This window comes from Alternaria alternata (genome assembly GCF_001642055.1).
Source record: "Alternaria alternata strain SRC1lrK2f unplaced genomic scaffold CC77scaffold_4, whole genome shotgun sequence".
In the NCBI taxonomy this organism is placed as follows: Eukaryota; Fungi; Ascomycota; class Dothideomycetes; order Pleosporales; family Pleosporaceae; genus Alternaria; species Alternaria alternata.
The window spans coordinates 643,295-658,208 of NW_017306193.1; the positions used below are offsets into that span (position 1 = coordinate 643,295).

Sequence of the window (14,914 nt, forward strand, 5' to 3'; positions counted from 1 at the left end):
TCATAGAGACGTGTCAAGTACTATAGGATGATGCCATAAACCGAGCAATACATTCAAACTACCAGATTGGACTACTGTGTTTGTATGAAAGGTATCACGTCCCAGACGCCTGACACCAATCCTCAATAGGATGCGAGTAAAAAAACACAAATGGCAAACGACCGTAAGCAGATCATCAAGTCCGTCGCCACACCCCATGCTCATTCATCTGGAATACTCAAAGACCCCTTTGTCCACTCACCCCCATTCAGGCCCCTCGTAAATGCCGTGATATCATCACCCGCCGTCTGAAAGAAGACATAAAGACTGTCCCACAACGTTTCCTCTCCACGCTTCTCAGCAAATGCTGTAACAGTGAGATGCGTGCCGCCAAGTCCTACCACGGAGTTTGATATATCAGTAACCGTGAATGTTTCGTCTTCGATGTACGTTGTGTTTTCAGCATTGTACGTGATGTTGAACCCCTTGATACTTCGATCCGCCATCTGCGCGTAAAAGTACGTTGTGTAGCCAAGAGACGTGATGGGGTACACATCCTTGATGGCGCCCATGCTGGCGTTTTGCCAGGAGTTGATGGGGTGTGTCGGCGTGGATGGAGCGGATTGGTTGGTGTCTTTCCACCAAAACTCCACATCGTTGTCCTTGTTGTTCAGCATGGCGTACGATGTGGTGCCTGCACCCCAACTGTAGCAGCCTACGCCGGCATGTCCGTTGAACCCGGACCATGGTTCGATTTTCGCCCATGTGTCGTCTTGGCCGCTGTACCAGGCGTACTGAAGGAAGGTGGAGTCATCGGTAGCGAACCAGATGTTCTGTAGCGATGGTAATGCGGTCAGTGTATGCTTCGAGGATAGCTTTTACTTCTGAAACTTACCATGCCTGTTTGTCCCTCGAATTGCTCTGTATTATTGAGACCTGAAGCTGTGGGAAACTTCGTATAGTCGTTATCACCGTAGAAGTTTCCCTTGTAGCAAGCTTGCAAGCCAGTAGTCGGTGAGTCGAAGGCTTTGAGGTTGAGGTCGCTGAGTGGTCCTGGCTGCCAGATGTCGCTTGTGTTGGACTGGATCAGTTGCTTGACAGTGTTGTTCTTATCGATGTAGAAGATGTGGAACTATTCAAAGTTAGGATGTTGCTCGAGAGTGGGGAGCTGGCCAGTTCTGGCGCGCGACAAGACTGCTCGATGATACTCACATATTGGGTCTCATTAAGGGCAAAAGCGACTGCGGATATAGGTGATGCGTCTTTTGCATCACCAGCAACGGTCTGGGCTTTGCCTCCACCAATCCACTTTCTGTCCGTGGTATACTGCATAAATCTGATGTCGCCTGTATGGTGCTGGAAGTAAAGCGTGAAGATTCGTCGTTGGCCTTTGTTCCAAGACTCTCCAGCTAGAGCGATACCTGTACCATCTGCGACGCGGTAGGTATCAAATCAGCGTTTGTTCAAATTTGTATGGTGAGCAACAACTTACTGAAGACGCCCTTTTTCGACAGGTACTCGGAATTGAGAGAGCCACCAATACATGACTCAGGATTCTCGCGACAGAAGGGATGAACTGTGCCCTCATCTCTGTATAGTTTAGGCGCCTTGTGTATGAGATAGGATACGTGTATTGGAAACTTACGAGTCGTCCTTGTTTAATCCTAATCCCAGACCGAGTCCTAAAGCGAGAGCAATAATCGCAATGACAATAACGCCGATGAGAATAAAGAACGTCCGCTTCTTCATGCCGCATTTCCGATCATCTTTCGGTGGCACGGGCGGAGGAGCAGCTTCATGATTGTCGTATGGGTCGACATGTTCCTTGAATCCATATGGCCGAATGTGGGGAGAGGTAAGGGTGGTGCCTCCATGTGATGAGGGTGACATTGGTCGACCCCCATGAGGGTAATGACTGAACTGGCCTGGGACTCTAGATGTTGGTGTGAGAGATCAGTACATGTATCATAAACAGTTCAAGCAGGGGTACTTACACTTCAGGACCCTCAAAATCCGGAGTAGGTTTGCCGATCGGAGCAACTGTGCCGTATGGTGTCTCTTTCTCCGTTGAGTAACTGTTGAAGGGTCAGATTACGAGGCTAGGTAAAGAGACGGCTTGGTTTTGTGCGATGAATCTGTTGATAAAGCGAAAGCGACATACCCCTGTTGATAGGTTTCATAGTTTTGTGGTTGGGGATGTTGATGATACTCATGTTCATACGGTAGAGGTGGGGATACTGCTGGTGGAGAGTTCGGGTTAGAGTAGGTATGAGGTGAACCATCCGCTGCATATATCTGATCGAGCTCTCGGAATCCTGGTGGAGGAGGGCTCCATTGACTATCGGTGTAACTCCGAGGACTGCTCATATCGTCGTGGTGTTGGTCATGGTGATCCATCTTGTTCAATGGAAGAGTCTAGGTGTGAAGGGTGGGTCGGAATCTGAACGGAGGGATCCAAGTCCTTGAGCCTGGTATAGGCCCAATGCGGCTGCGCCTCAAAAGAATGTGGGAAACGAACTTTGAAGGGTAGGGACAGGGTAGCGTGCACGCCTGAGTGCGCCCGTATACTTCTGGACTATGGATCATCTGCATTTACGCTAATGCCTGCTTCCTGCACCATAGTAAGCACAGCAGTTAATATGTAGCCATGAAGAGAACCAATCGGAATTCATAAGGCGTTCTGTCAGCATCGCTGTAACCGGATGATGTTGGGCGACGGCGCTGTCATCCGTTGCGTACTAGGTAGCTATACTTCGATCAGCTGCATACATAGTAGGCAAGAAACCCAGTATGCTATGCATTTCGACAGCTGAAGATCTACCGTGAGCGCATCATGGCCTAAGGACTGGAAGGAATATGCGATTGCCCGATAATGGTCGCGCGACACAACTTCATCGTATGATACAGCCAACCTTTAGGTGTCCAGCGCAATATTATGGTATTCCCATCAGAAGTACAGTATTGTGGCTTTTCCTGGAAGCTCAGCTGCATGTGGCCTTAGGCCAGGGCTGAGAGCTGAACTAATATTAGGTTGGTGATTCGCCGAGCCCAGTACTACTGCATGCACTTTCTCTTAGCCCGGAGATGCCGAGCGCATATCAGCTGGAGAAGATAAGCCCTGCTCGCTCGTTGATATACGGTGTGGTGGGGTCGAGTAGTGATCTTCCTTTGAGGATGTAGCGAAGCGCGGGAGGCTTCCGACAACCCCGCAACTTTGACCCCAGAATCTGGAGTCACACTTGAGTAGCAACGGGGAGAGGACAGCGTGCTCAAGCTATGTACCTCGCTACAGCCTTTCCCAATATAACCATTGCGAGTCGCCTCACTTGTCAACTCGCAAGATCATCCTGTGACTGGCTTGGATTCATAGACATGGATAAGCAGCGTTCCAGCGACTGCAAAGTTCGCGCTCGAACCGTGTCTCGAGCTGAGCTCATCTTTGCAGATTTAGGTTCCACAAGGCGTAGTGGCTCATTAATGGTCCGCAGCTTACCGGTAAGCGCACAATACCTAGAATTGGGGTCCAAACGGTGCTGATCCTGTTAACGAAGAGATTGCCTAGGCATCGGCAATGTACGACAGCATTTGCGCACCAAAAGCAAATACGATGCATTCCGCTCTATGCAGAGAACCCCAAACCGAAGTCGACAAATATTCGACTCTGGGATTTACGATAAGATGTAATAGAATAAAACTAAATGTGTTGAGCCAACGTAGACTTCTAGCTTATTTACATATATGTATGGACGATGGCTATGTCAATGCTGTGATACGCTGTAGAGTAGTGGATAAGCTGAGTGTACCTGTTTGGTTCTCTGTTGTATGCAGTGCTACGAAGGAACTGCGCGGCTTGACGGACACCAATGCAACAACCCGGGGGCTCAGAAAGGATCCTGCAACCAAAGCAGATGACGTTGAAAGATGACGTTGAAAGAAGACTGAAGGGTTGACATGGTGAGGGCCGATAGTGTCTGTTCGAGTTAGTATGGAAGGAATCTCCCGATGCGCGCTGGTTGATGTTGATGCACTCTGTGAGAGCTTACGATCCGATCGTGAGCAAGCGCCAGGAACGCTCTCTCTGTCACACAATTCAGTGCGCACAGCATGTCTCTACGTTGAGTTAGCCCCTAAGTTCACTTGATTCTGATGTTCTGCCCTCTCAACCGGACAATTCCTGTGTTGATCCAGTGAAGCCCTCATGTATCCGAACATGGTTATGAAAAGTCGCCGACAACCGTGAAGACGGAGACTTATACAAATTCGAGGGACATCAATTAGGTACTCATCAACAAGTGTTCTCGAAAGATTCTGTATAAAATGTGCTTCACGGTCATGTAGCGATTCGCATATTAATGTAGTACTGTATGATAGAGCATCTCTGAACACAATGACTTCCCTGCTACAGGAACCCGATATAGGGTGAGTAGTACTATTCGAAGAAGCTGCAGTGCTGTAGAGCTAACAGTGTGATAGACAAGTATCAGACTGGTTCGAAGAGCGCCCGATCAACAAGGCCAATCGCCAGAAGCTCGCCCAGATGATACGCGATAGAGTTCTCTTCGCCGGCATCGACTGGGCTAAACTTCCCGGTAGCATAGAGGTGGGCAGGGAAGTTCGGATGCTAGATTACGCATGTGGACCTGGATTTCTCAGCAACGTGTGTGAAACTGGAGTGCAAGTGAGGGTTCCTCTGTTGACTATGTGATCAGATCTTCGGGCCGTACGTGTCTTCAATCCATGCAGTCGATGCGTCTTCTGCCATGATTGAGAGGTACAGAAATAGTATGAACGAGTTCGGTCCTGGCCGCGAAAAGGTTGCAGCCATTGTCGGAAACTTGTTGTCGGAGCCACCTGAACCCGCTCTTTTGGCTGATGAAGAATATCAGAATTTTGATCTCATCACAGTCGGGTCAGCTCTGCACCACTTTCCATCTGCGGAAGATGCTGTTCGACTTTTGGGTGGGCGGTTGAAGCCTGGTGGGGTGTTGTTCATCCAGGATCTGTATAGCCATTTGAGCAGCGAAGCTGTTCAGCAGTCAGGCCAAGTCAAACCCCCGCAATACAAAGAGGGCGACATGAAAAAGCACATGGAAAAGGCTGGGCTGGGCGATTTCAAATTTGAGATTTTACAGGAAAATCTCAAGATTGAGCTGCCGAGCGAAGAGGTATGCCAGGTGCAGTGTTTCATTGCCAGAGCAGCGAGGCCGTTCAGCTAGTTCCGGGACAGTGTTGGAAAATGGGCGTCATGGTGGCAGTTTCGCAAACCGGTATTACGTGAAACCTTATTTTGTTTTTTGTTTGCTTTGTGAAGAGTCGGCTGAGATGTGTGAAGTAAGATGAGTGGCTGAAATCATGGCACAGCCACAGCGTCCCCTAAATGAGTCAGGGTCATGACGCAGGACTGCCCGCACCATCGAAGCCCAGCCCACGAAAGCTCTTTGACCCTTTCACACCTAAACGGACCTACACCCCTACCCACACTGAAGACGCGATACCACTCGCGATCGACAGTGAAGCCCGACAGAAGACCCTCGCACCCGCCTCATTTATAGCAGACGCGTCTGCCCCGCCTGCTCCAGGGACGCCGCCTCCCCCACATTAGCATCCGACGCCGGCCCAAATCAACGGCGGCGACACCCTCCCAATATTCACACAAACACCAGCCGCGATAGGAATGGATTATATCTGCCCGAAAATCATGGCTTTTTTCTGGTACTCAAATCTCCCTAAGATTGCCAAGTTGGGCGAAGCCGTCAGCACCCGTCACCGCGTTTGAACGCGATACCGGGACTCCGAATATTTCTACACGAATAAAATTCTACTGGCGAGAAGGGCAAACGTCCAAGAAAGACGTTTGACGCGGAAACGTAGCGACCGTCGCCTTCACAAGTCTTGATCTGTGACAAAGGGCGTCTGCGCGATCCGAAACACTCTTCGCATACCCGCCGTTTACAGCGCGTGCACAACCATCACGACAGTGCCCGCAGCAGTGGCCGAATAGAAGCTCTTTGAAGGCACATCCGCGCTTCCAGGAGTTTTTCCGGTACCAGTGATCACATTCTCCGCAAACGAACCGCTCAACCGTGGTTGTCGCACACGCGTGACTTTGTTCGCCGGCCACGTCCTTCATCTACCGGACGAGACCTCGGGCACGTCCAGTTCTACATTGCGATTTACGCCCTCCGTGACATAATCACTGCAACCCAAGCCCTGCACCACACAAGCAGACACAAAACCCACCGCTACCATGAGTTGCACAAAGATACCGGCAAGCGTCATCATGCCGCCCAAGGAGCTGAAGCAATACAAGCGATGGCAGTGCTTGCACACCAACGTTAGACCAGTTGAGCAAGGCTACATTCCTTCAGCACACGAATACGAAGACTTCCACCAGTGGCTGAAACGACAAGACTCAGGATACTTCTCGGACATATTCGATGATATCACTGGTCACATCTCAGATAGTCGTTCCGAAGTAACATCGTCTTCATTCGATTCGCCAGTTGCATCGGTATGTCAGCATGCAATGCACCCCGTAGCAGCGCATCAGCCACAACCACGATGTCCCGTCTGTACTATTGAGTTGCATGTCAGATACATGAACGTTCTGACTGAAGCTCTCAAAAGTGCTGGTGGTCACGCGCCCTCTTGTACACTCACCAGTTCTGAGCACCAAGACACAGTCTATAGCGCCTGGTGCAAGGGGAAGATTAGCACACTCAAGGAGCTGTCGAGACTGGAGGCCATGGCTGAAGAAGAGGCTGTATGGTCCATGCAGCACCCAGAGGCAAGACACGAAGAGACGCAAACCGCAGCGAAGGCGGTGGAGCTGTACTGGTCAGAAACAACTGGGTGCTTGGAAAAGCTACCGCGCACTAAAAAGCAAGCGACAGTAGTCTTTGCTCAAGATACCGATTTCGCGCCTGGACGACCAAACCCTTACTTTCACCGGCGATCTCCTCGATACGAGCCTGGGAAATATACAGTTGTGGCACTGGAGGAACAGGACGAGGATCAGATCTCGGAAGATTCGGAAGACTACTCCCAGGTTAAGGTATATCATGTTGGTGAAACAGAAGAGTCAGTCGACGAGAGTCACATTTCCAAAGACGAGGAGTCACAACTGGCTCTTGACTCAATCAATGAGATCGAAGATGACGACGGAGATAGTGACTGGGAGGATCTTGATTCTGACGAAGAGAGCTCTGAATATGGTGACGAATATGGTGATGGTGATGGAATTTACTTCGAGATCGAGGAAGAGGCGAGCTTTATCGTCTTTGGCGATGACTGAGCTGATTCACAGCGGTTCGATATACATTTACTACCACATGACTACCACACGCAGTGCGCCGCATACCATGAAGCGATGAGCACAAAGCGTACAAATACAAACGAGGGAAGACACGCTGCGCAGACGTGAAGAACGGCGTTCGATAAAGATAGAGGCAAAGGATATAAGCGGATACCAAACAATGGTTGGCAGATGCCGATTCGCGGCGCGAAGGTGAAGAGAAGTAACAGACTTCATAGCACGTATACGAGTGATCGAGGCGACACTCATGCATCATCAATGACAGTAATCTACTATCTTCACGCGTGCACGTTCATCTCCATGACTTGCTTCGTTCTTGAAAAGTCATTGCATGCCCTTCTCACGGGCTCCTTCATCGCCGTGGTATTGTGCTTGCACCATAATCACAAGACACTATGGCCGCCAACTATGTAACATCTGCACTCGAAGCTCTCGGCTTTGATGTTCAGAGCTGCTGCAACGAACTTGCCTTCTGAGCCCTAAGAGCAGATGACCACTCGGACGCCTACGACGCATGGAACGCAGCCTTCCACCATCGCAACACACCTCCCACTGTTCACGACGTAGAATGGTGCAACGCTCTCGAACTTATCGGCCTAAGCCTGCATATCGACAACCGCTCCGCAGAAGCTGGTACGTACCTCCAAGAGGCGCTCGCGTATAAGGAAAGGACACACTCACACGGCAACAAAAGGGTGTATAAATCTCTTGTTGGGGTTGCGAGAGCGTTAGTCGCTCAGGAAAAGCACAAGGAAGCGGAAGCGTACCTCCGACGTGCGCTTGATGGCTACAGACGGCTGTTTCCAGAGGAAAGCAAAGAGTCGTTGCAAATTACCAGTGAGCTTGCATATATACTAGCGTGTGAAGGCACATCTTGCTCCATACGGGAAGCGGAGACATTAGCGAGACAGACATTGAAGATGAGAGAGAGGGTTCTAGGAAGAACGCAGCAAGAGACGGTAGAAAGTGTGTGGACATTGGGGTTTGTAATGGAGAAGGCTGGGACAAGAGGGGACGCGAAGCATCTGTACGAGAGGGCATATAAAGAAGGTTCAAGACTGCTGGGGGACAACCATGTTGATGTTCTTGATTACAAAAGCGATTTGGAGAGATTGAGGATAGAGGACGATGAGGTTATACAGTACTTGCTGTTGTAAGTTGTACATTGAACTACATACACGCATTGATGTTATGCATTCCTCTGGCGTCACGCGTATGTGATGTGGAAAGCAGGTTACTGCATCCGCGTCACTAAGCCTTTTCCTTGCCCTTCCCGTAAGCATCAACTAAAGGTGCTTCAGGCACTTCAACCCCCTCAATCTTCCACTTCATACCCAGGTACGAGTCACTCAGCACGCTAATATCCACCTTCTTACCCTGTGCTTCCGGCGGCAGCGAGACCTTGGTAGAAGCCTGCAATCTGGAGTGTGCACCTCCAGATGTATTTGCGCTGCGTCCACCTCGTCCATGTCCGCTATTCCTGTTAGGATCAGGCCAATTGACACGTTTCAAAGCGATGATCTCGTCAGTACTGGAGTACGAGATGATGGCGAAGAAGCCCTCAGTCTGCGGCTTAGGGTAGCGCGGCGCAAAGATACGTATGCCGCCTTGTTGCATTCTAGCTGGGTTCTGGCGTGAGATCTTGAAGTCCAGACCGAGTGCATTGACGTTGCCTAGATCGAGCTTCAAGACAGGTAATCGAGACACGGGCTCCATGAACCTCTTGATGCCAGTGTGTGGGACACCAGCGAACTTGGCTGCCCGTTCAAGCACTGCGGAAGATGCAGTGGTTGTCTCAATCAGGGTCTTTGGACTAGCTTTGGGATGTTCGAGACGTTTCTTCTCCTTGTCGACTTCCACACCTGCAAAAATCGATAGTGGCCCATCGGTCGGCCAGCGAGCAGACTTGATAGCCTGGAGGATCGAGATCATCGTCTCACACGAAGAGAGGTAGCCGAGTTCAGTGAGTACATCGATCGATGCCTGTACGATACGAATGCTCTGATCCAAGACACTATTCAAATCACCGACATAATCTGAGATTGGCAAGTCGATGCGCGAGAAGTGGGCTTGCAGGAGCAAGAACGACTTGACGTGCGGATCCCACATGGGTAGACCAAAATCGTCCGCAGGAATTGGGAGAGCTTTCGACAGCTCAGCATTAATGAGGTCCTCGTTATGGCGGACAGGTAGCTCGTCATATTCAGTCGCGTGTGAAATCCACGACAAAGCATCCGAGAAGGTTGCGTCACGCTTGACGTTCTTTACAAGGTAGCGGATTGTCTTGTGGCTGAGATAGTAGTAACTCATGATCTTGCCGAGTGGAGTTGGGTCTACTTCGCCTGTTGGCTCCACAACCGCGCAAGACGACTCGTCTAGTTCACTGAGAGAAGTCTCGACTAGCTCTATCATATAGTCGTTGGCCAAGGATTGCGCGGCTATTGTGTTGTGCTCTTCAGCCGAAATTTCGAGTCCATAGAAGGATGGATTCTTATGTAGACGACGGAAGAAAAATGTCCAAGTCAGATAGTCCAACGCGTCTTGCTTTGTGGCAATGGTACCAGCAGAAATCTCGGCACCCAAATGGTTATCAAGCACTTTGTGTAGTGACGACTCGACGGGAAATCCAGTATGCAGGAAGTGCTTGTAGAACTCCTTCTTTGCATCTTGCGTGAAGATGCGGGCGATACCCGAATCGTCGAACTGAGGACGGCCAGCACGACCCAACATTTGCAGCACGTCTGTCAGATCCATATCTTTGTATCCTTCGGTTTTGGCGTCGAAGAACTGCGTGCCTTTGACAACAACAAGATGGGCAGGTAAATTCACACCCCAAGCAAGTGTACTGGTCGCGACGAGGATCTGGATCTTGTTGTTCGCAAAGAGCTCTTCTGACAGGGATCGATCAGTCTCGACAAGACCAGCGTGATGCAGACCAATACCAAAGCTCAGCGCCTCTCGCAGTGAGTCGTCTTTGACTCTGTCGAGATTAACGGCCAGGTCGTCTTCAGACATGTGCAAGAAGCGCCTCGGGTTGTCTTCCATACCGCAGAAGTTGATGAGATCACGAGCTGTCAGACGAGTCTGGCGACGCGAAGCTACGAAAACAATAACTGGCTTTTCTGGTGAGTGCGCTTTGATCGCAAGGAAAGTAGGTCTGTTCATCGACTGCATAAGCGGACAAAAGCCCCGCTGTTGGGGGAAGCCGTCGATGAAGATTTCTAAGGGCACCGGGCGAACAGAATGCCGGAAATTGAACAAGCCCTCTTTGACACCCAGCCAATTTCCAAGATCTGATGCGTTGGCGCAAGCTGTCGACATGCCCAACAGGCGGATAGAGCCATCTTTCTTTTGCGATGCGATGTAGTTCATACGGGAGACGATGATCTCCAGAATTGGACCACGATCTCCACCCAGGAGATGAATCTCGTCAATGATAACCAGACTGACTTGACGAACATAACCACGAGTCTGCCAACTACGACTGATACCGTCCCACTTCTCAGGGGTCGTGATGATGATATCGGCATCGCGGATAGTACGTGTGTCTGGTGTGTTGTCACCAGTCAATTCCACAAGCTTGAGACCCATTGGCCCGGCAAGTCGCTTGCCCCAATCTTGCACTCGTTCGCGGACAAGTGCCTTCATGGGTGCAATGTATACAACCTTTGAGCCTGGCTTTTCGCGGAACGCCCACCACATTGCAAGCTCAGCGGCAACAGTCTTTCCACTACCAGTCGGCGATCCAAGCAGAACATTGGCGGGTGTGTGATATAGGCAGTGGAAAATTTGCGATTGCATAGGGTTGAAGTACTGGAAGCGCTGTCCGTAAACTTCTTCCAACAAGGGATTTTTCAACGCAGCGATTGGCAGAGGCTGGAGATTGAGCAGATCCGTGTAAACGCTTTCGGTATCAGGTCTGATGAGATGCTGGAAAGATATGGGATGAACCGTCTCTGCGCCCAGCCACCTATCAGACAAGACGCGAACGTATACTTGCGTAGGCAGAGGATCGGATAGAGGGATCGTGAAGTTGAGTTCGTGGTCATCGTACAGCTTCCTTCGTGAGAGGATGAAGAACTCGTGGTGGTAGATCTCAGATGTCTCGGAGTTCTCTACCCAAATCCAGAACGACTCGGAAGTACCATGATGCCGATCATTCCAAATGAAATCGGGTGTAAGGAATAGTTGTATCCGTAGCACATCCCTGTTGAGCGGGGCGATCTCAGATTCGATGCTCAGAGTCGGGAAGTTGTTCATAAGCTTGGCGATCACGCCGCCCATCTTCTTATTATGCACCATATCTCCTATCTCCATCGCGTCCATATCGCGCAAAGTCTGTATTGACGGGTATTTATGGTCGAGCGCGCGCAGAACCGGTTGTGGAAGGTCATACTGATGCAGCGGATGCTGAAAAGACCAGCATCGATGTTCGATAGACTGACAAAGGCTAAGAAGTACCCGGCATTGGTAACCCCAACGCCGATTAAGCGCGATCATAAAAAGCGCACGCGCAATACGTGCAGCATTCTGGGTTATGTAATTTGTGTCCGAGGTTAGTGTGAAGTCTTCTAGTCGAGCTCGTGAAATATGAGCCTGGAGGAGATAGTTTGTCTTTCCGTGCGATGTAGCATATCCATCCTTGACTTCTGTGATGACATGTCCTTCTTCTTTAAGTGCTGAAAGTTCCTTCTCTTCGGATTCACGCGATTGCACCTGGTCGAATTCGCCGCTCATACTGACCATAGCCAAGGCATCCGCGTCCGTGCTACGAGGCCGCATCATGGTGTTGAAAATCTCTATACTAGACTGCTGAACGTAATACTGACTGGCGATGCGCCCGACGTCTTTCGCTCGAAGATCTTCGGTGGTCTCGTTGAAGATTATCATCTGGCTTCTCTGGAGAATTCGCGCAGCGTCGATGATAAGCTTGCGGCGTCGTCCTACGAGCTGTGGGTCATCGCGGATCTCTGACCATTCGATACCATACATTAGCGGGCTCTTCTGCATCCGTACGAACAGATACGAGTAACCAAGCCATGTTACAGCTTCAGACACTGTGGTTACTGTACCCAAAGAGATCTCAGCATTGAGATTGTCTATCAGTTTGGCGGAAAACCTTGACTCAATAGGCTGTTGTTCGGTCACAGCGCGCATGTAGTGATCAAGCCTGTCGTGTGTCGTACAAATGAAGCCAATACCAGTATCCTGAAACTGAGGTCGACCAGCACGACCGAAAATCTGCAGAACATCCAGAATACCAAGGTCGGTGAATTTGCCTTCCTGGGCGTTATAGACTTGAGTGCCCTTGATGAGGACTGCTGCAGCGGGTAAGTTGACACCCCACGCAAGCGTCGCTGTACAACAGAGCACCTTCAGCACACCCTCAGCAAAGAGACGCTCGATCATATTTCTGTCAGAACGAGGCATACCGGCGTGGTGAGTACCCATGCCTTTACCAAGCAGTTCACGTAGCTCTCGACCTTTTGACTGTTTCATGTCGCGCACAGCGTTCTCGTACCGAGGATGGTCTTGCGGGTCGAACAGGTCGGTACACTGCTCCTCCATAGCCATGTCGTACAAACGCCTAGCAGTCTTGACCGTATCTTTTCTCGAATGTACGAATACCATTATCTGGTGACCCAGCTTGAGCATCTCAACAACCTTGTCAAACGCGACCTTTTCCACATTTTCACGTGACTTTGCAGAACCCGGCTTGCCCTTTGCGCCGATGAAATGTTGCTCAAGAGGAACAGGGCGGAACGAAGCGTCAAAGTAAAACAGGCCAGCCATTTTGTTCACCCGCAAAAAGTCGGCTACGTCGACGTAGTTGGGAAGTGTGGCAGAGAGACCAACAATGCGGATCAGTGATTGAGTACTCTCGACTTGTCGTTGGGTACGTGCTACCAGACTCTCCAGAACTGCACCACGCTCGTCGTGCAACATGTGGACCTCATCGATGATGAGCAGTCGTACTTTCTGTACCAACTCGGTGTCTCCGGTACTTTTTCTTGTGACAACATCCCACTTCTCTGGTGTAGTGACTATAATTTGTGTATCCAAGATCTCAGCCTTGGTAAGATGCATATCACCAGTAAGTTCGCGAGCCTTGATACCCAACCACGCCAGACGCTTTCCAAGCTTCTCAGTAACCTCGGCAGCGAGCGCCTTCATCGGCGCGACGTAGATGATTTTGAAGTCTTCCGTCATTACAGTGAAGTCGGTGGCGTCCGGCTCGTCAATCGGGTTCGGCACAACGTTCTTGGCCACGGTGTTGAGAATTGTAAGCATGGCAGCGTCTGTTTTACCAGCACCAGTAGGTGCGCAAATCAGCATGTTCTCACTGGTCTTGTATGCAACTGGATACACAAGACTCTGCATCCGGTTAAGTGTCTTGTAGCCTTTGAAGGTGCGCTGGCAAAGGCCATCCAGTTCCTGGATCTCCAGCAGCTTTCGGCCTACGCCAACAGTGCCTACAGCTACTGCAGGAATCTCGTATTCTTCGTAGAGGTTGTTATCGCGGTGCACAGTGTCTGGAGGTAGCGCGTACTTCTTGCCATAAGCTGAGAGCTTGTTGCCAGCTTCGTGAGTCCGGTACACGTGAGGATATTGCGGTCCCGTTCGGTCCATAGCAGGCGCCAATGCAGCTGTCTTGTGCTCCCAGTCTGCTCGGCGCAACGCTTCTTCACGTTCGGCTCGAGTCTGTAAACGGCCCATGACACCGTTGCCCTGAGCTGGAGTAGGTTCATGCAGGGATCGCATTATGTCTTTTCGATGTGAGATTAGATCCGCCACCAGGTCCAGCTCTCCGTAGCCCACAATATCGGCGAGCATCATCTGCAGTTCTTCGTCTATTATAGTCAGTATACTAGGTATGTTGATGGTTGGTATGATGCGTTACCATTGCTATCACTCGACAAGATTGCTGATATCTGCTCCTTCAAGGCTCCTGAATCCAAGCCAGAACTGCTTCGGGATACTTCGGAACATTTTTCTGCCAGCCATTGCTGGCTATAAGCTTCTGCTGTAACTTGTCCGTCCAGAAATTGGTCCAGATGGTCACTGCTGTACTCTTCCTCGTACTCATCGCTGATGATATCCCAGATATCTTCACCGCTGGCAGTTCCAGAGAAATCGTCATCATCGAATTCAAGGTCGTCTCCGTACGCTGGCACCTTTTCAGCATCGGCAGGAAGATTGAGTTCGGCAATGGCTTTGCGCATAGCATCGAGCTGTTGGAGCCATTGGGCATGAGCATCCTCGACTGCGGGCGACATGATTGCGGCCTGCCTGGGTGTTGTCGTCAACGTGATGGGAGTCTACGCGTTTGACCGCCTGTCACAATGGGGAGCGTGGTTTGCCTCTTTGGCAGGCTGGGCAGAATCGATGATGGATGACTGGGCTCCATTCGGCTGGACTTGCCCCGCCCCCGCGCATTAGCGCCATGACATAATCAGGAGCGCCGCGCCTTGCTGGCGGGACCGACGCATGATGCGCTATCACGGGCCTGTCGCAGGCGCCTCTTTCGAGACCAGATAGCCGCAGGGCCCACTTCTGCTACACTCTCTTTTGTCGTCTATCTGTACCCGCACCTTTACCTACAACTTCACACAAAAAGCC

At 50.6% G+C, this 14,914-nt stretch overlaps 5 protein-coding genes across 5 annotated transcripts; 3 read left to right on the forward strand and 2 right to left on the reverse strand.

The window, feature by feature from the left end:
- Nucleotides 1–15: 15 nt before the first annotated feature.
- On the reverse strand, nt 16–2,200 carry CC77DRAFT_1038297 (hypothetical protein). The gene is made up of 5 exons (XM_018527103.1): nt 1,625–2,200; nt 1,472–1,569; nt 1,192–1,409; nt 875–1,111; nt 16–812 (listed from the first exon to the last, which is right to left on the reverse strand). The coding sequence occupies exons 1-5, from the start codon at nt 1,867–1,869 to the stop codon at nt 201–203; spliced, it is 1,410 nt and encodes a 469-aa protein (XP_018389229.1). The 5' UTR covers nt 1,870–2,200; the 3' UTR covers nt 16–200.
- A 2,166-nt stretch (nt 2,201–4,366) lies between these two features.
- CC77DRAFT_1084199 (S-adenosyl-L-methionine-dependent methyltransferase) lies at nt 4,367–5,904 on the forward strand (the record flags this gene model as incomplete). The annotated part of the gene is made up of 4 exons (XM_018529396.1): nt 4,367–4,398; nt 4,453–4,636; nt 4,689–5,144; nt 5,366–5,904. The coding sequence occupies 4 exons, from the start codon at nt 4,367–4,369 to the stop codon at nt 5,579–5,581; spliced, it is 888 nt and encodes a 295-aa protein (XP_018389230.1). The 3' UTR covers nt 5,582–5,904.
- Nucleotides 5,904–7,369, forward strand: CC77DRAFT_627963 (hypothetical protein). The gene has a single exon (XM_018532518.1). The coding sequence runs from the start codon at nt 6,227–6,229 to the stop codon at nt 7,271–7,273; it is 1,047 nt and encodes a 348-aa protein (XP_018389231.1). The 5' UTR covers nt 5,904–6,226; the 3' UTR covers nt 7,274–7,369.
- A 224-nt stretch (nt 7,370–7,593) lies between these two features.
- CC77DRAFT_627992 (hypothetical protein) lies at nt 7,594–8,498 on the forward strand. The gene is made up of 2 exons (XM_018532519.1): nt 7,594–7,927; nt 7,989–8,498. Exons 1-2 carry the CDS (start codon nt 7,809–7,811, stop codon nt 8,449–8,451), a joined length of 582 nt encoding a protein of 193 aa, XP_018389232.1. The 5' UTR covers nt 7,594–7,808; the 3' UTR covers nt 8,452–8,498.
- Nucleotides 8,438–14,673, reverse strand: CC77DRAFT_956588 (Sec63-domain-containing protein). Its single transcript, XM_018535513.1, has 2 exons — nt 14,196–14,673; nt 8,438–14,145 (listed from the first exon to the last, which is right to left on the reverse strand). Exons 1-2 carry the CDS (start codon nt 14,569–14,571, stop codon nt 8,546–8,548), a joined length of 5,976 nt encoding a protein of 1,991 aa, XP_018389233.1. The 5' UTR covers nt 14,572–14,673; the 3' UTR covers nt 8,438–8,545.
- Between the last annotated feature and the right edge of the window lie 241 nt (nt 14,674–14,914).